Genomic DNA, 22,856 nt, shown 5'->3' with positions numbered 1-22,856 from the left:
TCGACCACAAGCATCTTTACCTGTTCAGCCATCTTGCCAGAATTCCAAAGATTCAAGGAGAAAGACCACCGACCCAAATCATGGCCAAGCTAACTAAAGCAAGCAATTTTTAAAAATTTGTATGCACAGGCTATCTCCTCTTAAAAGTGGAGTTCAAGAGACCAACATTTTAAGACAAGTTTTTTTTTTTTAATAGTTCAGGGATAGGAGGTTTTCAAACGGTAGGGTTATAGAAGCCGAACATACCAAGTGATGGCGGCACACTCCACACTCCTTTAGTTCTAGCACTTGGGAGGCAGATCTCTGTGAGTTTGAGGCTAGCCTGGTCTATAGAGCAAGTTCCAGGACAGCCAGGGCTACACAGAGAAACCCTGTCTTGAAAAACCAACAAACAAACAATCAGCAGAACAAAAACATAGAAAAGTAGCCCTAGCACCTTTTTGAAACAGAGGCATGTTGCTGTTTCCCCGAGCAGGCAGTACACAGCCATGAGTAGTTAAGGTTACAGGTGGGGGCATAGCCCAATCCTTGAGAAACAAAGGTTTAATCATAAATGAGAATGAACCTAGTTTGTCTTTAATATAAGATGGCTTTTAAGCCCAAGATGGAGGCAGGCTGGTTCATTTTAAAGTTTTGCTAGGTATGGTGGCAATCGCCTTTAATCCCAGGACTCAGGAGGCAGAGGCAGGCGGATCTCTGTGAGTTTGAGGCCAGCCTGATCTACATAGAGAGACCCAGTCTCAAAATAAGTAAATAAATAAGCAAATAAATAAATAAATAAAGTCTCACTATTATCTTTCCTGCGTGTCTCTGTGTTGAAGACGTGTATGCAGGGAGCAAAGGTCAGCAGTAGGTATCTCCCTCAATCTTTCTTTACCTATTTTTTTTTTGAAAGTCACCGAACCCGGAACTCACTGGATCAGCAAAGCCGGCTGGTCAGACAGCCCCAGAGTTCCTTCTGTTTCTCTCGGTGTCTGCACCTGACTTTTTACATGAGTACAAGGGACGGGAACCTAGGTCTGCGTGACTACACAGCAAACACTAGCAATGGAGACATCTCCGCAGTGCCCTACCTGATTTGCTTTTACATTTATTCATGTGTTAGAGAGTGGGACATGTATTGCCACATCATATCACATGTGTGGGGGTCAGAGGAAAGTTGTGGGAGTCGGTTCTCTCCTTCTACCCTGTATGTACTGGCATTTGAACTCAGGTTGACAGACTTGGTGGCAAGTGCCTTTACCTGCTGAGCCTTCTTGCTAACCCTGTACACAACCCTGTATATGTATGTATATGCTTGTGTATATGTTCATGCTCACTCTGCAGCCCAAGTGTATTACAGTGATTCTTCTGCCTCAACTTTCTGAGTCCTGGGATTACAGGTGTGAGTCACCAAATCAGTTTTCCCTGTTATATACTTCATATGCTCCCTCTTAAAATTTTTAAAAAATCATCACACTCACTTATTTCTTTTTGGTTTTTTTCTTTTTTTAAGATTTATTTATTTATTATATATACAACATTTCATCCATGTATGCTTGCATGCCAGAGGAGGGCACCAGATCTCATTATAGATGGTTGTGAGCCACCATGTGGTTGCTAGGAATTGAACTCAGGACCTCTGGAAGAGCAGTCAGTGCTTTTAACCTCTGAGCCATCTCTCCAGCCCTGGTTTTTTTTTTTTTCTTTGAGACAGGGTTTCTCTGTAGTTTTGAAGCCTGTCCTAGAACTCTGTAGACCAGGCTGGCCTTGAACTCACAGAGATTCTGCTTCTGCCTCTCGAGTGCTGGGATTAGAAGTGTGTGTCACCACACCTAGCACTATTATTTTTGAAGTGGGGTCCTGCTATGATGCCTAGGCTGGTTTTGAACCCTTGGACTCAAATGATCTTACTGCCTCAGCAGGAACACCAATGCTTGGATGGTCATATATCTCCAAGTCATGGTATAATTAGAAATAAGTGAACCACAGCATTTAGAAGGACAGGGACAATGTCCTTGGCCATTGTCAAAAGATTAAGTGAACCTCAGAATTCCTAGAGGGTCTCTAAATCATTCTTCTTAAACCTTTTTCAATAAAGTGCTAAGATCCTACGCCTGCAGGACACACACCCCAGTCTCAATTTATAGTTTAGGTTGGCATAGAGCTCACAGTCCTCCTGTCTCAGCTCTGTAAAATCTGGAGTTACAGGCATGCGCTACCCTCTCAAGTATATAAGAATCTCTTTTACAGCCTTTAATGAAAGAAATGTGAAGATATGATGCTTGCTTTTACTGTCAACATGAATCACCTGAGCGGGGAGCCTCACCTAAGGCATTGTCCTAATTGCCTTCATTGCTGTGGGGAAACCCACACCACTCAGAATGTGGAGAAGTGTCTTCTGGTAGCAGTCTAGATTGAAAGGGGGCGGGGCTGAAGGAAGAATATTTGCCTTTTGCGCAGCTGGTCTTCTCTTGTGTCGCTGAGTTAATGTCCTCTATTGCTGTAGCTGCAGCTGTCTCGTGGCTGAATTAGAACCAGCATTTCCAGACTCCTATCACTGACTGTGGACCAGCAGCTCTTCCGGTTTCTGGTGCCAGATTGGGACTGCTGAGGTACCCAACTCCATGGACTGAGCAGCTATGGGATTCTCAGCCTCTCAGGTGTGGGACAGCTGTTGCTACTATTTCAGTATAAGTTTATTTCACAAACTCTTTACTGTACATTAAATTTCTCATAAATATAGATAGTCGTCAGCTGGGCGGTGGTGGTGCACACCTTTAATCCCAGCACACGGGAGGCAGAAGCAGGCAGATCTCTGTGAGTTTGAGGCCAGCCTGGTCTACAAAGAGCTAGTTCCAGGACAAGCTCCAAAGCTACAGAGAAACTCTGTTTCAGAAAAAAAAAACCCAAAAATATAGATAGTCATTATATTGGTTCTGTTCCTCTAGAGAATGCTGACTAGGCATAGAGCCACTCCAAGCTGGGAGGCTTGAAGGCAGGAGGGCTATGGGTTCCAAGCCAGTCTTGGTTGTATAGGGAGACCTGTCTCAAAACAACTTAACTGGAGTCTAAGTCACACAGAGGTTTCTTTCCACTTTATTTGAAAATTTATTTACTTATTTTTGATACAGGATCTCACTGTGTATCCCTGGCTGTCCTGAAACTCACTATGTAGACCAGGCTGACATCAAACTCACAGGAGTCTGCCTACTTCTGCCTCCCTCCTGGGTGCCAGTGTTAAATTAAGGTTCCTTTTTCATATTTTTCCCAGACATGGGGTATAGGTCTGGACTATTAAGTAAATAGAGAGAGGTAATATTTCTTTTCTCTACTTTTTTCTTTTTTCCTTTGTTCTTGTCCTGTCTCTACCTTACCCGCAGCTGTGTTCTAATACCTCTGTAACAGTGCAATTTACCCTATGACTGACCTAAGTAGCTCTTCTTGGGGCAAAAAGGAAAGCAGCTGAACAGCAGAGGGCGCTGCAGAGCTATAGTTTGTGCCTTCGCGGACTTCTCTCAGGGACCAGAGCGTTTCCCAGAGAGCCAGGGATCTTCGGAAGCTGGTTTCTATTTAAGGCAGAAGTGTTCTGGGTTCTACAGCACCCAGCTTTCTCCCTCCACCTCTCATTTTCTTTTCTTCCCTTCTAAAAATCCGAGTGACATGAGAAGTAGTAGGTTCGGGGAGAAAGGATAGAGAAGAAAATCTTTGCAGTCAGATGGCTAGTTTTAAACTCTTTAAACTGCATCTTTTTGAGCGGATTGATCATAGCTGAATAACTCACTGTGTATGTCAGTTCGTTTCTTTGTTTACGAGAGAAGCTGTTGATTGTGTTGTACAGAATTAGAGGTGGATTTGAATCAGGGATCTTTTTTTAAATTTTTTTTCTTTAAATTTATTATGTATACAATGGTGTGCCTGCATGGGTCCCTGCAGACAGAAGTTGGCACCATATCTTATTACCGGTGGTTGTGACCCACCATATGGTTGCTGGGAATTGAACTCAGGATCTCTGGAAGAGCAGGCAGTGCTCTTCACCACTGAGCCCGATTCAGGGATCTTTTATGAGGCTTAAGACTGCATAAGGCCTAATCCATGTCAGGCAGAGTCTCTGACATTAGAGAGTCAGAGGGACAGAGGACAAACACAGTTTTCTAGAACTTACATTTTAATAGGAGAAACAGACTTTGTTGTTGTGGTTGTTGTTTTGTTTTTGTTTTTTGAGACAGGGTTTCTCTGTGTAGCTTTGAAGTCTGCCCTGGTACTTACTCTGTAGACCAGGCTGGTCTCAAACTCACAGAGATCCTCCTGCCTCCCAAGTGCTGGGATTAAAGACATATGCCACCACCGCCCGGCGAGATGCAGATTTTTTTTAAAAAACATAAACATTATTATTATAATTTTGTTTTGTGTTTTGAGACAAAGTCTCAACTATGTATGTAACTCTGGCATCTTGGAACCCACTATGTGGATCAGACTGGCCACTGAACACAGAAAGATCCACTGGCCTCTGTCTTGGAGTGCTGGAATTAAAGGTGCACACCATCACAACCAGCTATTTAATTATTTTTTTAATGTATATGATGGGTGTTTTACTTGCATGTATGCATGCAGACATACATAGGTAAATAAATCTTTATAATCACAGGTTGTGAGCAAACTTCCATTTCTGAAAGGGCCCGTCTGGGCTGGGAAGTGGCCCAGATGGTAAAGTGGCTAGGTTTACTAGTCAGTGAGCTTCGCGTTTCAGGGACCCACCTCACCCCTCACCCCCAGTGCTGGTATCACAGACACATGTTGCTCTGCCTGGCTTTTTTTTTTTTTTCCAAGACAGGGTATCTTTGGCTGTTGAAGACCAGCCTGGCCTTGAATTCACAGAGCTCTTCCTGCTTCTGCTCCTTGAGTGCTGGGAATTAAAGCCGTGTGCCACCATGTGTGGCTTCTGCCTGGCTTTTATATTGTGCTAGAGATCCAAACTCCTGTCCTTATATCCAGTCCTCTCCACCCACGCACACCTCCGTGCACACACATACAAAAGCACCTGATTGCTTAGGTGCCTACATCGAGCACATAACATCATAATGACTTCTTCATCTTCCCCTCAAAGGTCCTGCAGATACTAAAATTGCTCAGTTCTGCTAGCTGCTCCTTCGTCCTTATTCCCTGTGAACTTCAACATCTCCCACAGGACAGGGGCAGTGAGTTCCTGACTGGCCTCTCCATCTCCAGTTCCACCGCCACACAAGCTTGGTCTTATTTGGTCCTCACAACACCCTTGTCACGTAAGCAAAGCTACAATGCTTGCCTTCCTTTTCCAGATGTGGAAGTGAGGTCTAGTGGTGCTAGAGGGCACACTTATGGCTGCTTCTCAAATTCAGTTCTTAAAGTCTCTGGATTTTTTTTTTTAAGGCAGGGTTTCTCTATCTTAACAGCTCTGGCTGTCCTACCTCTGTAGACTAGGCTGGCCTCGAACTCAGGGATCTGCCTGCTTCTGCCTCCCAAGTGCTGGGATTAAAGGTGTGCACCACTATTGCTCAGAAGTTTCTGGAAATTAGTAAGCCAGTGGTTACACATAATAACTTCTTGGCTTCCTGCCTAAGATCAAGTGTTGTGAAACATAGTTGCTGGGCTGGAGAGTTGGCTCAGTGGTTAAGAGTGCTGGTCGCTCTTCCAGAGGACCTGGGTTCTGTTCTCAGCACCCACGTGGTAGTTCACAACTGCCTGTAACTCAAGTTCAAGAAGATCTGATGCCTTTTTCTGGATTCTGAGGGCACCAGGCAGGCATGTGGCACACAGACAATACATGCAAGAAAATCACCCATATCCATTTAAAAAACAAAACCAAAAACATAGTTACTATTCAAAATTAAACTGTATAAACTTATAGGACTGGAAGTACAGCTTAAAGGTAGAATGTTTGTCTGGCATGCGATATATATATATGTATATATATATACATATATATATGTATATAAACTTACATATCAAAAAACAAACATACATAGCTGGATGGTGGTGGCATGCACCTTTAATCTCAGCAGTCAGGAGGCAGAGATAGGAGGATCTCTGAGCTGCAGGCCAGCCTGGTCTACGTAGCAAGCCAAGCTATGTAGAGAGACTCTATCTCAAAAAAGCCCAAACAAATAATAACAAAACAAAACGGAGGTACTACATCCTTAAAACATGTATTATTTATTACATTTACTTATTTTACGTGGTTTGTGTGTCTGTATGTGCCATACGTGTACCTAGAGGTTAGAGGATAACTTTAAGGAGGTGGTTCCTTTTTTCCACCATGTGAGTACCAGGGATAAAACTCAAGCTTAGCAACAAGTGTCTTAACCCATTAAGCTGTCTTGGTGACCCCAAACTCATAATTGTACCTATGCTCTTGGGATTATTTAAACTCATTGTATGTAATGAAACCACCACAGAAAAGATGGCACATTAAAGCCAATGTCTTCCTTAGTTAGTAAGATGATTGTGTGGACATTAGCCACTGCGCAAGTGCTACAAGCCAGTGCTTGCTTTGTTGTTTGTTAGTCGCCTTGACTTAAAAAGTGATGGAGGAGCTGGGTAGTGGTGGTGGTGGAGGCGGCACAAGCTTTTAATCCCAGCACTCGGGAGGCTGAGACTGGCAGAGTTCAAGGCCGGTCTGGTTTACAGAGCGAGTTCCAGGACAGCCAGGGCTGTTAGGTGGAGAGATCCTGTCTTGGAACTGCGGCCCCTTCCTTCATTGAGGAAGTTGGAGAGACAGTCAGCAGTAGCAGCAAGCTCTGCTCTTGCACAGGACTGGAATTCAGCTCCTAGAAAAATTACAGCCCTAGGGGTCTGATACTCTGTTCTGGGCACACACTGGCGCATGTGTGCGTTCTCTCTCACACACAAACAGGCACACATTGTTTTAAGTGATGGAGAACATGAGCACAGTTCTGATCTATACCTCCTGTGCATTTGTAGGTGTTACATTAGGAACAACAACAAAAAGTTGAAGAAAACTTTCTAGACATTGAAACTAGTTGTTTCAGCAAAGTTGTCCCCATATTGACAATTGGATCAACTTTGTCTTAGTTCTTTTTACTGTCCTTTTGCATCAGTAGAGGAAAATATTTTTGTTACAGTTACACTCCTTGATCACTTGTAACCAGTTTGGGAAGGGCTCGGAATGTGGTCTGGCAGTTGAATTGATGTTTGGCATGTGCCCCATCTTGGATTCTATCCTCAACATGACACACATACTATATGACAAAAACCAGTGGAAGCATGCATCTGACAATCAGACATTCAGGACTGGCTGTTGTATATTTTTTATTATTTCTTGGAAATCGTGTACTACACATCCTTTATTCCAGTCAAATTCATGATCAATTATGCTAACTACATATACACCCTTTCTTCCCCCAAAGAACCAGTAGTTTAACACGGAACAGCACACCGCCGGATCCAGAACACATTTTCATGTAGTCATTCCATAATTCGTCGGATGCCAGGAAAGAGGATGGATATTTAATGAAATAATTTGCCAAGGTCACACACCCCAAGCAGCACAGATGGGACAAGACCCACAGACAGTGCCAAGGGCTGCGACCCTCTCCCAGGTCCAGACTCGGGTCCCAAGGCCTGCTCCGCTCTACAGGAAAGGGTGGACAGGGCCTGGGCGCCCAGGAAGTGAAAAGGCAGGGGTCGGTGCCGAAGACCAAAGAGGCCACAGACCCAGCAGACGGCCAATAGCAACCAGGGCGGAGAACGACGTAAAGCTCAGCGGAGGCTGACGCTGCGCACCCTGGGGAAGGGGGCGGGACCTAGCCAGGAAGTGACGTTCGGGGGCGGTCCTCGGCGGCGGCGCGCGGCCTGGGCTCGCGCTGGGCTCCGCGCGCCCCCCGCCCCCTCTATGAGGCAGAGGCCGCGGCGGCCGTTAGCGCTGTCGCTCCGGGGGCCGCGGCGGGCGGGGCTCCGGCGGGGCCCGGCCTAGTCCCCACCCAGCCCGGCTCCCAGCCGCCCGCCCTCCCTCCCTCACCCCGATGCAGGGGGCCGAGCTCCGGGACGGCGAGGCGGCGGCGGCGGCCGCTTCGTACCGGGTCCTGAGCCGCCTCCTCGGCTATGGAGAGGCGGCCCCCGAGCCAGGCCCGCCGCCGCCGCCCCCGGGCCTTGGCCCGTCGCCGCCACCCTTCCTCGCGCGGCCCGGCCCGCGGGGTGCCCGGCCGCCGCAGCTGATGGTATTCCGCAACGTGGGGCGGCCGCCGGAGGAGGAGGACGCGGAGGCGGCCCCGGAGCCGGGACCCTCGGAACTGCTGTGTCCCCGGCACCGTTGTGCACTGGATCCCAAGGCCTTGCCGCCGGGCTTGGCGCTCGAGCGGACCTGGGGTCCGGTGTCTGGACTAGAGGCGCAGCTGGCGGCTTTGGGACTCGGGCAGCCGGCGGGGCCGGGGGTCAAGACTGCCGGCGGAAGCTGCTGCCCGTGCCCGTGCCCCCCGCAGCCCCCGCCGCCGCAGCCCCCGCCGCCTGCTGTCGCCCCGCAGGCCGGGGAGGACCCCACGGAGACGAGCGACGCGCTGCTGGTCCTAGAAGCCTTGGAATCGGAGGCCGAGAGCCTGGAGACTAACAGCTGTTCAGAAGAGGAGCTCAGCAGCCCGGGCCGTGGAGGAGGAGGAGGGGGTGGCCGACTTCTGCTGCAGCCCCCGGGCCCCGAACTACCCCCGGTGCCCTTCCCGCTGCAGGACTTGGTCCCTCCAGGGCGCCTGAGCCGAGGGGAACAGCAGCAACAGCAACCTCCCCCACCGCCGCCTCCTCCCGGGCCCCTCCGGCCCCTCGCGGGCCCTTCTCGAAAGGGCTCCTTCAAAATCCGCCTCAGTCGCCTGTTTCGCACGAAGAGCTGCAACGGCGGCTCGGGCGGTGGGGATGGGACCGGCAAGAGGCCTTCTGGAGATCTGGCAGCTTCAGCTGCGAGCCTGACGGACATGGGAGGCTCTGCGGGCCGGGAGCTGGATGCGGGGAGGTGAGATTGGCCGGGATGGGGGCTGGCGACAAACTTCCATTTCTTGTTTCGTTTCTCTCTTTTCCTCTACTGCTAACACAATACTGTCAGTTCTCAAGCTGTGGACTACTGGAGAAGGCAGACACTTGGGACTAAAGGTGGTGACATCTCGCATTAGATCAGAGCTAATTGTGGAAACAGCTTTCGCTGTTGGAGAGTTCACACTCGGTGACACTTCTCAGTGGGTTAGCGTGTCTTGCTAGGACTGATTTATAGAGCCCTGCCTGTGCTGGCCCCACTTTTCCCCACCCCGTGTCTGGCTACCATTACTTACACTGCTGGGAGATTGTTGGAAATGCGTGGCCTTGGGGCCAAAAAGCTAGTGTCAGTCACCTGCCTATTATTATCTTGATCATCTTGCTTCTCTCTGTGCACCTGCCCCCACTCTCTTCACACGCATATGCGTGCAAAATGGCCTGGGGAACTTGGCCAGCAATCAGCTGGGCATCTCCTTTCTTAATATATTCCTGGTTATTTCTTGATATCTTCTATCTAAAGCGTGTGTGCTGACCACGTTCCGAGAATAGCGCTATGCTTGCGCTCTCACTTTCTCACAGATGTTGAGAATTCTCAGTGAGGAATACACATTGAATTCTAGGACAATTAATGACAATTCTAAACTTTTCCCCCTGAATTTCTAAAAAGTGATGGTCTTTTGGACTGTAGTGTCAGTTTAGGAAGCTGTCAGCGCTTAAATCCCCTAGTGAGACTTGTGGTATAACTGTGATGGTGAGTTCTTGTTCTGACTCTTCTTAGATTTGAGTTGGTGACTTTTGTTTTGTTTTGAGATGAGGTTTTATTATGTTGATCAGGCTTTCTTTGAATCCACTATGTAGCTCAGACTGGTCTAGATCTCTTGGTCTTCCTATCTCATCCTGCTGAGTTCTGAGTCAGCCTCTCCAGTGCCAGAATTATAGGCCTATTGCCACCATGCCTGGCTGGAATTAGTCTTGGTGTGGTTTATATGATGTATTCTTGAAACATACTGACAGTGACAAACCAAAGCCAAAAAGCAGACAAATCGATGACTTTGCTGAGCACTAGAATCTCCTGGGGATAGGGGTGAAAGATAAGTAGATCTGGGGCTCAATTAGAATTTTTTTAATAATTTATTTTCATTTTATGTGCATTGGTGTTTTACCTACATGTATGTCTGTGTGAGGGTGTCAGATCCCCTGGAACTGGAGTTACAGTTCTGAACTGCCTGAACTGGGTTCTAGGAATTGAACCCGAGTCCTTCAGAAGAGCAGCCAGTGCTCTTAACTGCTGAGCCATCTCCAACCCCTACTATTTGAATTTTTTAATGCTCCCCAATTGATTCTGGATACAAACCACTTGTTCTTGGATGTGGAATTCTGAAGGGAACGTGAATACTCCAAGATAAAAGGTGTAAGTTCCATTCGGCCATGTTGCCATTTATAAATAGCTGTGCCATGCACTAAACCCAGAGATTCTTGGTATTCTTGGTTGTACTCCAGTATGTTGTCCCTTTAGATAAGGCCTGTCTTTTTTTTTTTTTTTTTTTTTTTTTGGTGAACTTTTGCTGAGAGCTCAAGTCTTGAAAAGTGTTGCTGGAACGGTCCCCCCAAACTCCTCAATGGTAGGTTTTGTATTTGATGCTCCACTTACCAATGCGGGTGAAATTTGCATCAGCTAAGGGTGGACGGCAAGATTGAAGCTGTGGGTAATAACAGGATGGATTGCTGATTTTCTTGTGGTTTGTCTTGCCTTTGTTCCACATTGACCAGGACTTGGTCTAAGATTCCTGAGACGCCGAGTAGGAGGTGTTGCGTGAAATTAGCTGCTACGTCTAATAGATTAGGAAGTGGAAAAGGCATATAACATTGTACGGATTTTTGCCTTTGGAAGCAGAATTTAATGGTCATTGGCTGCTCTATCACCAACCCTCACACTAAGCACAATACAAATTTCTGCTGCAGAGCAAATTGGGCTGTACCTCTGCAAAGAAGCTTAGTTCAGGGCACTGGAGAAATAACATTTTTTGGTCCAAGAGCTTTTTCTGATGAATTGGAGAAGAGCTAGGTATTTGTGTGTAAACATTTGGTTGACTGCTATTTGGAGGCAGCATGTTGTATAGAGAATTGGGATAGTCTGGGTTCCATTTGGAACTTCAACATTAGCTGTGAGATGAAGGGCAGATTTATTATTTTCATCTTTATCTTTTTCATCTGTGAAATGGGACCGCTGCGAATTGTTCATGTCCTTACAGGAATAGAAGGAAGATAAGAAACTGGATGGGATATTTTGTGCTTTTTGGAAGAGAAGTGATAAGATTGAATTGGTACATTTTTTTCCTGTGCTAAGCTTTGGTGCTGCTTGTTAGCTTTTCCATGTGTGTTATGTGCCAGTCGTCCTGGCAGCCTCGAGGCTGTGAGAACCTTAGTAAGTCTGGCTAGGGTACTTGTGATTTCTGTGGGTCTGCGTCTCCTAAGCAAGCCCTCCCTTGTTGGGAGGAACAGTAGCTTGGATTTTCACTTGTTCTCCTGTTTTAAATGGTAATACCTGAAGCGCTGAGAAATGTCAGTCCTTTGCCAGAGTTATGAGGCTTCCACATCATTGTTGGTTGAAGTTAATTATGGGCCTCAGCTGGCTTTGCTATGTAATTTGGGGCATTTAATGGTAACCTCTAGGCATAATTCTCTTTACTCTTGTCAACGCCTACCTTTGCCATCTACATGTTTCCCACAGCTATCGCTTTCCATGAGAAAGTATTTCCTAGCAATCATTTTTATAAAGCTTAGCAATCTACATGTTCTGTAGGTGAACAACTCGACTTTTTTTCACATACTTTGAATTTAAGTGGACCTGCCCAGATTATACCAAGTCTGAAGAGTGAAGTAGTATAAGGGGGATGGTGAGATGGTGGCTTAGAAGTTGAGAAACTTGCTGACCTTGCAGAAGACTGGAGTTTGGCTCCCATACACCCAGGTTGGATAGCTCCTGAGCACCTGTAACATGAGCTGCAGGGCATCCAGTGCCCTCTTTTGATCTCAGCAGACACATGTACACATGCCTGCATGTACATGCACACACATGTAAAAGCTATAAATCTTAAAAAATAAAGAGAAGTATGAGGGTCAGCAAGATAGCTCAGCAAGTAAAGGTGTTTGCTGCCAAACCTGATGTCTTGATTTTGAGCCAATCTCTGGGACCCACATGGTTGAAGAAGAGAACTGACTCTCACAGGTTGTCCTCTGACTTCCACATGCCTGTTGTGGCACATATGTACCCACTCTAAACCTCTTAATAAATAAATGCAGCTGGGCATGGTGGCACATGCCTTTAATCCCATAACCCAGGAGGTAGAGATGAGCAGATCTCTTGAGTTTGAGCCAGCCTGGTCTACATAACGAGTCACAGGCCAGCCAGAGCTACATAAGAAGACCCTGTCTCTTTTTAAAAGATTTTTTTCAATTAAATAAAATAATAATCATAATAAAATAGTATGAGTTAGTTTTGAGAATTCTTTAAAGTAGATTGAGCCTGCCAGCTAATCAGGTTTTTGTTCTGAGGAGCTGGGCTAGGCCTTATACCACACATATGTCAGAATTCAGAGAGCTGGGCTTCATGCCTGTGGGCCTTGGTATAATATAGGACTTTGCTATTTCAGGAAAACCAGTGGAGTTCCCTTGTCTGTTTCACATATGTTGAGCTAATTGTCTTCCTTCAGATTTTGTGGAAAAAAACCAAAACAAAAAACCTCATCTCTCTGTCCTGTTTGAATCATCGCATAGTAACGCTCAGTTGGGAACAGGTACCTTGTTCTCAATATTGTGTACTTAGTTGAACAGTTGCGGCTCTTCCTGGTAGTCTTTATGGTTGTGTAGTGGAGAAATGGAGAACAGTCCTCTAGTGATTTTTGATTTGTTGGGGGAGAAGGTGCAGTTCTGGATGGAGAGGCTGCTTTGGCGTGAGTTTGGGTAGATTTGGCCAACGTCAGAAACTTATTGTTTCTTTGGGTCTTGAGAGCCAGGGGGAAGGAGTTTATTTTGCTGCTGTTGTTTTTGTTTCTTTATTCTTACTTTGGATTTTATTAAATAAGATTTTTTTTAAATGTGTATGTATGTGCACATGTATGTAGGTGCCCAGTGAGGTCAGAAGAGGACATTGGATGCCATCTGTCTGGTGGTGTTACAAGCAGTTGTGAGCTGCCTGGCTTCCAATTTGAGCTGGTTTTCCTGCCTCAGCCTCCTGAGCGCTGGGATTATAGATGTATACCATTATGCCAGGTCTGATATAACCCAAGATGACTTCAGATTACTGTGTATGTGCTCAAGGCTGGTCTCGATCTGATTCTCCTGTTTCCATCTCCTATGTGCTGGAATCACAGCCATGTATTACCATAACAGTCAGGCTCAAAGGGGTCGTTTTGAATCATGACATGACATGCCGAGAGCAAGGTGATGATGTGGTGTGGTGAGCTATGTTTGGGTTTTTGTTTCATACTCTGTTTACCTTTTAAACTATCTTTTAAAAACTGCTTATAGTTGTCAGCTCTCTCAGAATAAACTCTCTGGCTTTAAAATTTTTGTCTGTTCACTTGATTCTTATGCCTTTAATATTCTCCTTGCTAACATCATTCCTGAGTCTTTTAGGCTTTAGACTATGCCCCTTGTGCCCCTTAGCTTATCCCTAGGTAAGTTCCCTCCTAGAAGTTCCATCGATTTTTCAGTTCGTTTACGAGAGTTTTGGATCTGACCTTGCTGCACAGATGTCTGTGTATTGGAACTAAAAATGAACACATGGTTTTAGTGCCTGTAGCACACGAACAGACACACTGGCTTATGACGTGTTGGAAATGGCACAGGCTGCCTCTCTTGGCACTGTGTGATTAGCAGGGGCAGAGGTGTGTTGGAGAACCTAGTATTTGGACATCCTAGTTTGGAAGGTGCTTTAGGAAAGGGTACTTGTAAGAGGATAAAGGGATTTATAGACAGGAGCGGTAGACATGATTCGTTGTTGGATTTTAGGTTCCTAGAAATTTGAAAACTGGCCAATGATTACATCTCTGTGCTATTGTCCTGTTTAGTCTAGCACTTCTGATTCCTTTTATCTCATTAATCTGTTGCAATGTAGATGATTTGCAGAATGGAAATGGACAGAGACTTCCCTCACCTACAACTTAGGCAATGACTTACCTGACTCAGGACAGCAGGCCCCCAAAAGACCTTTGCCTAAAGCCATTTGTCCATCACTTGAGTCATGATCTACCAAATCCTTCTCCAGTGAGTCTGTTCTAAGGTGCAAATGGCCTTCTGGCAAAGTTAAAGGTACTTTAATTTTGTACCCCAGTGTTTTTCAAGGTGATGTAGGAAGGCATGATAACTCATGAATGTAGTATGGAGGGTTAATTCGAAATTTTATTTGCGCTGGGGATGTAGCTCAATTGGTAGAGCCTTTGTCTAGTGTATTCAGAGTCCTGGCTTGGATTCCCAGCACTGCAAAATATGTTTATTTGGAGACCTGGGATGTACGTAGCTTAGTTGGTAGCGTATTTACCTTTAATGAATGAAGGAAGCCTTGAGTTCAATCCCCAGCAATGCAAAACTGGGCATGCTATACCTCATGAACATGTATATGTATGTATGGTGGAATATGCTTGTAACCCTAGCATTGAGGAGGTAGAGGCAGAAGGGTCAGAAGTTCAGGGTCATCCTCATCTACATATCAGATTCAGGGTCAACATGGGAACCTTGTCCAAAAAAGAATCCCCCCCCCAGACAGGGTTTCTCTGTGACTTTGGAGCCTGTCCTGGAACTAGCTCTTGTAGGCCAGGCTGGCCTCGAACTCACAGAGATCCACCTGCCTCTGCCTCCCAAGTGTTGGGATTAAAGGTGTGGGCCACCACCGCCTGGACAAAAAAGAAAAATTTATCTGGTATTATTCTGGTCGCTTTCCAAAAGCTATCTTATCATATTAGAAATGGGCTTTTATCATCCCAGATATTCACTATATGTAAAAGGAGAGAGAGAAAATATATATACTAAAGTAATAAGTACATACCCAGGTACTCATTAAGCTTAGCAAATAGGTATAGTATTATCCATACTTTATCTAGACTTAAGTATTGCTCTCCTCATTATGTTTACCATAACCCCCCAAGGTAACGGCCATCCTCATTTTTGTGTTTAATCATTTCTTTGTTTTTTAGTCATCTAGATTGGCCTTTTCATTAGACTGCCATCAGAATGCTCACAAGGTCCTTGAGATAGAAAATGGGTTTTTAGTTAGGCAGAAAGAAGGAAACACACATATTTATTATTAGCCTTTCAGCCTCTTAGACCTTTTACCTTTTAGTTTCAAGCCATGAAGTACCCATCTTTGCCAGGAAAAATCATCTAGCGCTCTCAGATGGCTCTGCTTAGGTTTAAATTCAGATGTTTTTCTTTTTCTAGATCTTAGAAACTATGATTTTTCTTCTTCAAAATGTCGGGGGTGGGGGAGAAGATGAGCTGAAGTGAGAAGGCCTCCGCAAGACGTGTGCATTTGGGTACTGCTGTTCTTGAGAACTTGGCACTAAAGAGACTCGTCCCCAGCATGGGCAGATGGCAGAGGGATGCAGCTTCCTTTGAAAAGAGGCAAACTGCCAAATGGCTGAGGTGTGAACCTTTTGAAAGGCCAGTGCTTTGGGTTTCTACTTGCTGAGTTTAATGTTTTACCCACAAGTCACCAAAGAAAAGTCAGCTTGGAAGCTGCCCAGCTGCTTTAAGTTCATGTCCAGTGAATTTACCTTCCATTCTAGTCCTTTGGGTTGCTGGCACTAAGCAGTAGTCATGAGCAACTTTTAGAAACAGAAACCTTGTGTGGTTGCATCTTGTTTTTATGTGGCCATGTCTGTGTGGGCTGTAGATGTATTCAAGTGTGGATTATTAGACCTCTTAGGAGGAACCTGCCTATGTTTTATCTTTTTCTTTCCTTGAGACAGGGTCTATGTAGCCCTGGCTGGCCCCGGAACTTACTGTACAGATCAGGCTAGCTTGAACTCACAGAGACTTGTCTCTGCCTCCCAAGTGCTGGGACTAAAGGTGTGCTAAAAGTGTGGAACTTTTTTTTTTTTTTTTTAAGCTATGGTCTTGTTACATAGCCTAAACCCTTGGACTTCTGTCAGTCCTGCTTCTGCTTGGGACTATTAAGTAGTTCTCAGCTCTTTCTGACTAAAGTCTTCATGGTCTGGTTTTGAAATTCTGTTGAGTTTTGAGAAGCTTGGTCATCTATATTAAAACATGAAAGCAGAACTGAGCAGTGATAGCACGTGCCTTTAATCCCAGCTCTTGGGAGGCAGAGCCAGGCAGATCTCTGTGTGTTTCAAATCAGCCTAGTCTACAGAGCAAGTTCCAGGACAGCCTGGGCTACACAGAGAAACCCTGTCTCAAAAAACCATAAAACAAACAAACAAAAAAATATAAAAACAGGAGTGGGAGAGATGGCTTAGCAATTAAGAGCATGTGTTACTCTCGCAGAGGACCTGAGTTCATTTCCCAGCATCCATGTCTAATCACAACCACCTATAACGCTAGCTCTAGGGGATCCGACACCTCTGACCTTTGATGGCACCTGTGCTTACAGGTGTAAACACACAGGCACACATATACATAATTAAAATGAATAAAAAAGTCTAAAAAGTTGAGACAAAAATCCAAAGCTGGACATACTGGTATACACCTGTAGACCTAACACTTGATAGGTAAAGGCGGAGGAGTCTTGAGTTCAAGCTCATCCTCACCTATTCAGTGAGTTAGAATCTAGTCTGGGCTACATGAGACTGTATTTTAGACAAAATTTTAAAAAATGAAGCATAAACATGTTTTTTACTTTTATTTTTGTTTTGAGACTGGAGCGATAACTTAAGGGTTAAGAACGCTTACTGTTGTTCCAAAGCATCAAGCTCAGTTGCCAGCATCCAGAGTAGCTCACAGAAGCCTTAAAAGTCCTTTTCCAGGGGTTCCTTATCCTCTTCTGGCCTCAGTGGCCAACCATATACATGTGGCAGACAAAAACATTCATACATATAAAGAAAAACAGACACGCATTTTTAAAAAAACATGCTTTGGGGGGGCAGATGGTACATGATAGGCAGGTGCTTTACCAACTAGACTACACCTTGGACCCTGAAAACAAATAAGCTTTTTGTTTTGTTTTTGATGGTCTTGAAACTCGCTTTGTAGACCAGGCTGGCCTCAAACTCAGAGATCTGCCTGCCTCTGCCTCCCAAGTGCTGGAATTAAAGGAGTGTACAATCAGCACCCTTGAAAACAAATAATTTTTGGTGGCTGGAGAGATGGCTCAGAGGTTAAGAGCACTAGCTCCTCTTCCAGAGGTCCTGAGTTCAAGGCCTAGCAACCACATGGTGGCTCACAACCATCTGTAATGAGATCCGGTGCCCTCTTCTAGTGTGCAGGCAGAACATTGTATGCTAAATAAATAAAATCTTTTTTAAAAAAAACAAATAATTTAAAATAGAATTTCATTTTAGATTTTATTCTGCTGTAATAAAGCATTTGGTTTATGTTTCAGAACATCTGGAATGCAGACTTTCAGTGATTGAAATACTTGTGTGTTTACTTCTCTCCTTTATTCTCTGTGTGCTTTCTTACTCTATTGGTACAGCTGAGAGTTAAAAAGAATTTACCCCAGGCAATGGTGGCATACACCTTTAATCCCAAAACTCGGAAGGTAGAGGCAGGCAGATCTCTGAATTTGAGGCTAGCCTGGTCTACAAGAGCTAGTTCCAGGACAGCTAGGGCTGTTATGCAGAGAAATCTTGCCTTGAAAAAAAAAACAAGAATTTACTTTCCATTTAATCCTTTGTATCACACTGTGTCTTGGAGGTGAGTCAGCTATGATACCTGGAGTCAGGCATTGTGAGGCTCCAAGTATAATGTCTAGTGTCAGTTCCAGGATGGGATTTAGACTTTATCAGAATTTACCCCTCACCCTTCATAAGCTTGTAGCCTATTTGTATCACCTCAGTAAAATCTTTATCATCTTGAGATAAATGAAAAAAATGTTTTTCAGTTGACACATTTATGGCTGGATCATCTGTGTTGGCATCTCTTGTTCTTTATTGTTTGCAGAAAAGCTACTTGAAGTAGGTATAGTTGTTACTTTGGTGTGTAATTGAAGGTGGTTTCTGGAGAGCATCAAGGCAGAGCTGTGTGACTCAGGGAGGGGAGGGTGTACTTGGGTGCAAGCCGAGCCCCTACCCCAAGAATGTCCTGTTAGCCATGGCCTTGGATCATAGCTCTGGGCTGTGGGCAGAGAGGTGCTCATGACTGACAATGGCAGTGTATCCTTTAGTGCTCTTCTCAGGCCAGGGATTTGCTCCCTGGCTTCTTGACTCCATTTGGAACCTTCCTCTCTTGAGTCAGGCCCAGAGGGAAAGCTCTTGCTCCAAGCTGGCAGCTGCTCAGGCCTAAAGACTCTTCACATAAAAATCAACTCTGCATTCAACTTCCCTCCTTGTGAAATAGTCTTTGTAATTACACTCAAGGTGCTTTATACTTAATGTTCTGGGCATGGAAGGATCCAAAGGGATTGCTATTGCTTTGTAGGCTGGTGAATTCAGTAGCCAAATCTATTCAAGGAATTACCTTAATTTATTTTATTCTCCTTTAAAATTTAGGCTTTATTACAGACATGTTGCCAACATGTCTGTAATAAAGGGTTTGCTTTGTATTTCAGGACATCTGGAATCCAGTGTTCTAGTGATTTAAGTGCATATGTGTTCATTTTTCCCCTTTATAGTCTGTGTACTTTCTTACTTCCTAGGAAACCCAGGTTGACAAGAACTCAAAGTGCCTTTTCTCCGGTCTCCTTCAGCCCCTTGTTCACAGGTAAGGATCATATATCTTTATTTTGATAACTGAAAGTGGGGGTGTTCTGAGACGTCTCAGGGAACACGCTTGCAGATGCATCACTTGGAGAGCTCCAGGTACCTTTCAGACTGTTTACAATAATTTCCTTCATTCCATGCCCCCGGGTTTGGGGTGAGGCTGTTTTTATGGCATGCAGAGTGTGCCCTTGATTTCAGATGCTTAACACTTGAAGGTAAAGGCTGCTTCTTGGTAATTGGGTAGCCCTAGCAATTATGCAGTTCAGGGTCATTACATATAAATTAAAGGCAAGAATTACAAAGATAATAGGCTTGCAATGCATAAATGACTTTCTTGAAGTTATCATTTCTGTCCCAGCTTCCAAGGAAGTTCATAGATTCTCTAATAAAAATGACCCATGAATATATAGTCTAGTTTAAAGATGAGCCGGGCGGTGGTGGCGCATGCCTTAAATCCCAGCACTCTGAAGGCAGAGGCAGGCGGATCTCTGTAGGTGGAGACTGCTTTTTTGTTTTCCGACCGCTCAGACCCTAATAATCACACAGAAACTATATTAATTAAAACACTGCTTGGCCTATTAGCTCCAACTTCTTATTAACTAACTCTTACATCTTAAATTAACCCATTTTTATTATTTTATCATGAGGCTTGTAGTTTACCGGTAAGGTTTCTGGATGTCTGTCCCCTGACTCCGCCTTCTCTCTCTTTACATCTCTCTTTACAAACAAACAGCTTCTCATCTCTCTGTGATTTGAGGCCAGCCTGGTCTACAAGAGCTAGTTCCAGGACAGGCTCCAAAGCTACAGAGAAACCCTGTCTCGAAAAACCAAAAAAAAAAAAAAGGCAGCGGGAATTGCTTGAGTTTTTGTCTTAACATTTTAATGGTTAGCAGTTCTTGCAGCTGTTAGTGATCTTCATTGTGTCTAATTTTAAGTGTGTCCTCTTGCAACAGGGAACACAGTTTTGAAGTAAAGAGGCTGTTGTATGTCGTCTTGGTAATGGGGTGCTGCCATGTCATCTCATATTATGGGGACTTTTCAGAGAGAGACCTTCTGTTCTGTCAGTCAGATGTGAAGGTCCTGGTTGAGTGGAAGCTGTAACAGCCTTTTTCATATTGTTTCAAGTCTGAGAGGCCACTTGCCCTACTTGGTTGTTACTGAGAAGCCCTTTAAAAAATAGTCTTTTGGGGGGCTGGAGAGATGGCTCAGTGGTTAAGAGCACAGGCTCCTCTTCCAGAGGTCCTGAGTTCAATTCCCAGCAGCCACATGGTGGCTCACAACCATCTTTAATGAGATCTGGCTCCGCCTTCTGGCGCGCGGGCATACATGGAGGCAGAATGTTGTATGCATAATAAAAATAAATAAATCTAAAAAAAAAGTCTTTTGGTTGGATGTGGTAAACTTACCTACTCCTGTAATTCCATCGCATGGGAAGCAGAAGAATTGCTAAGTTCAAGGCCAGTGTGGTCTATGTAGTGAGTTTAGGCCAGTTAAGGCTACATAGTGAGACCCTATCTCAAAAAACAGTAATCATTTAATTAATTAGATTTAAAATGGCTTTTTTTTTTTTTTTTTTGAGACAGGATTTCCCTGTATAGTCCTGGTGGTCCTGGAACTTGCTCTGTAGACCAGGTTGGCCTTGAACTCATAGGTCTGCCTGCTTCTTGAGTGCTGGAATTAAAGACGTATGCCACCACTGCCGACTAAAATTGCCAATCTTTAACTTCTTTGGATATTATAATCATCCTTATAAAGGTGATTAGAAGAATTATGATTTAGAATGGACATTTCCCAGCCAGTGGGGTCCCAACTGCATAGGTTCCAGTGAGTTGTTGGAACAAGTTACATCTTGTAGACATCTATTGTAGTGTTCCCATGCACAGAATTATTTATCTTGTTGGCTACCTATTTTTCTAGTTAATAGTTACTTCCTCCTTCGGAGCACAGACATTGGTAGTTTCAGGTTAAGACAGAAGCCTTAGCACTCTTGTTAAAGACAGGGTTTCTCTGTGTATCTCTTGTTTGTTCAGGAACTCTCTCTGTAGACCAGGCTGGCCTCGAACTCACAGAGATCCACCTGCCTCTGCCTCCCAAGTGCTGGGGTTAAAGCTGTATGGATTTTTATTTCTAAAATATTTATTTTATATCATGAGTATTTTGTCTACATATTTGTCTGTGTACCACTTATGTGCCTGGTGTCTGTGGAGGCTTTTAAAGGGGCATCAGAAACCTTGGAACCTGAGTACAGACAGGTGTGAACTGCTGTTCAAGTGCTAAGAATCCAATCTTGGTCCTCTGGAAGAGAGCCAGTGCTCTTAACACCTGAGCTATCTCTCCAGCCCTGGTATGATAGGATTTAAAAAGAAAAATTTTAAGTTTTTTTAAAATTCCTTTTCTGTTTACATTTTATTTATGGATTATGTACCATATTGTAAATGTAGAGTTCAGAGGACAATTAACAAGAGTCAGTTCTTGTCAGGGCAGTGGTGATGTACACCTCCATTAATCTTAGCACTGGGTAGGGGGCAGAGGCAGGCAGATCTCTTTGAGTTTGGGGACAGTCAGGGATACATAGAGAAACTCTGTCTTGGGGGGAAAAAAGTCAGTTCTGTTCTTCTACCATGTGGAGTTTGGAGGTTGAATTCAGATTAAGAGGTTTGTTAGTAAGTCCCTTTACCTACTGAGCCATTCTGCCACCCCTGTTCTTATTTTATGTATACAAGCTGTTTTGTCTACATGTATGTGTGTACTGTGTGTGGACTGTGGAGGCCAGAAGGCGGCGCTGAATCCACTGGTGCTGGAGTTAAGGATGGTTATGAGCCCATGTGAGTGTGGAGAAGCAGAGCTGGGTCCTCTGTGAGAGCAGCCAGCCTTTTAACCTCTGAGCCACCACACTAGCCCCAGAACAACTGGATTCTAAGGCAGTTGATATTCAGGGTGATTCCAGGCTGAAGAGCATCACATTCTAAGCTTTGGAGCCCTCAGCCCTCAGTCCTCTGGCCTCTCTTGCTTGTTCTTTATTTTCCTTTCTTTTTGACCTCAGCTTTGGGCACAGGTCTTCTGTAACATGCTTGTTGTGTGACTCCCTCAGGTGAGACAGTGTCGCTTGTGGATGTGGACATTTCTCAGCGGGGCCTGACCTCTCCACACCCTCCAACTCCCCCTCCTCCTCCAAGAAGAAGCCTCAGCCTCCTAGGTATAGTCTCTGACCTGCCCTTTTGCTATCTTGCCCTAGAGGGAGGGTGAGCTCTAGGGATTTGTTTTTTTGTCAGCAGCCAGATTAGTTTCTGGGTTTCTATTGATGACCCAATTATTTCCTGTCCCTTTCTCCACACTTCCGTCATATCCGTAGACATGTAAGTGGGTGGGCATCTTATCTGCATGCAGTATATTTACTATCCCAGTGTTGACTAGCTTCACATTTACCTTGCCCTCAGTCTGTTGCTACTGAGCTGTTTTAGGAGTACCCTCACTCTCCTGCTTTCTAAGCAAAGCAAGGCTGGTTAGGATGACTTGCCCGTGGTGCATAAAGATGATGAGTGAAGGCCAGGCTACCTTGCCCCAGAGGGCAGCCTGAAATCCTCTCCTCCTCTGCCTTCACCTCGCTGTTATGTGCTCATTTTTGCTGAACCTCTTGCTTTTGTTCTCTCTTCTAGATGATATCAGTGGGACGCTGCCTACATCTGTCCTTGTGGCTCCGATGGGGTCTTCCTTGCAGTCTTTCCCCCTACCTCCGCCTCCTCCACCCCACGCCCCAGGTTAGCTTAGCTTAGAGGCAAGACTTGTAAGACTGGAAGGATGGGAGAAGTCTATTTATGGAAATTACAACTTAGGAGAAAGCCTCAATCTTTATCCCCTTAGCTGGACTAGAACTTGAAAATGAGTCCAAAAAATAATTGTTTTCTAACCTGTTTCTTTATGGAAGTAAATCTTATTTTTCTTAGAAATAAAAGACTGGGATTTTTGGTCCCTGCTTCTGGGGCTGTTTTA

General features: G+C 44.8%; 1 protein-coding gene across 2 annotated transcripts in view; it reads left to right on the top strand.

The window, feature by feature from the left end:
* Positions 1 to 7,985: 7,985 nt before the first annotated feature.
* Positions 7,986 to 22,856, top strand: part of Socs7 (suppressor of cytokine signaling 7) — a 39,100-nt gene continuing 24,229 nt past the window's right edge. The window contains exons 1-4 of one of the 2 annotated variants that reach the window (XM_048450643.3): positions 7,986 to 8,974; positions 18,803 to 18,867; positions 21,958 to 22,062; positions 22,523 to 22,624. In XM_048450643.3, the coding sequence (XP_048306600.2) occupies positions 8,001 to 8,974; positions 18,803 to 18,867; positions 21,958 to 22,062; positions 22,523 to 22,624 (1,246 nt within the window). In that variant the 5' untranslated portion in view covers positions 7,986 to 8,000. The remainder of the gene's footprint in view (positions 8,975 to 18,802; positions 18,868 to 21,957; positions 22,063 to 22,522; positions 22,625 to 22,856) is intronic. The other variant, XM_085695723.2, reaches the window with a different exon arrangement.

Source organism: Myodes glareolus, chromosome 9, assembly GCF_982192425.1.
Source record: "Myodes glareolus chromosome 9, mMyoGla1.1, whole genome shotgun sequence".
NCBI lineage: Eukaryota > Metazoa > Chordata > Mammalia > Rodentia > Cricetidae > Myodes > Myodes glareolus.
The sequence above is the reverse complement of the archived record's forward strand: the minus strand, read 5'-3'. Positions and strand labels throughout refer to the sequence as shown.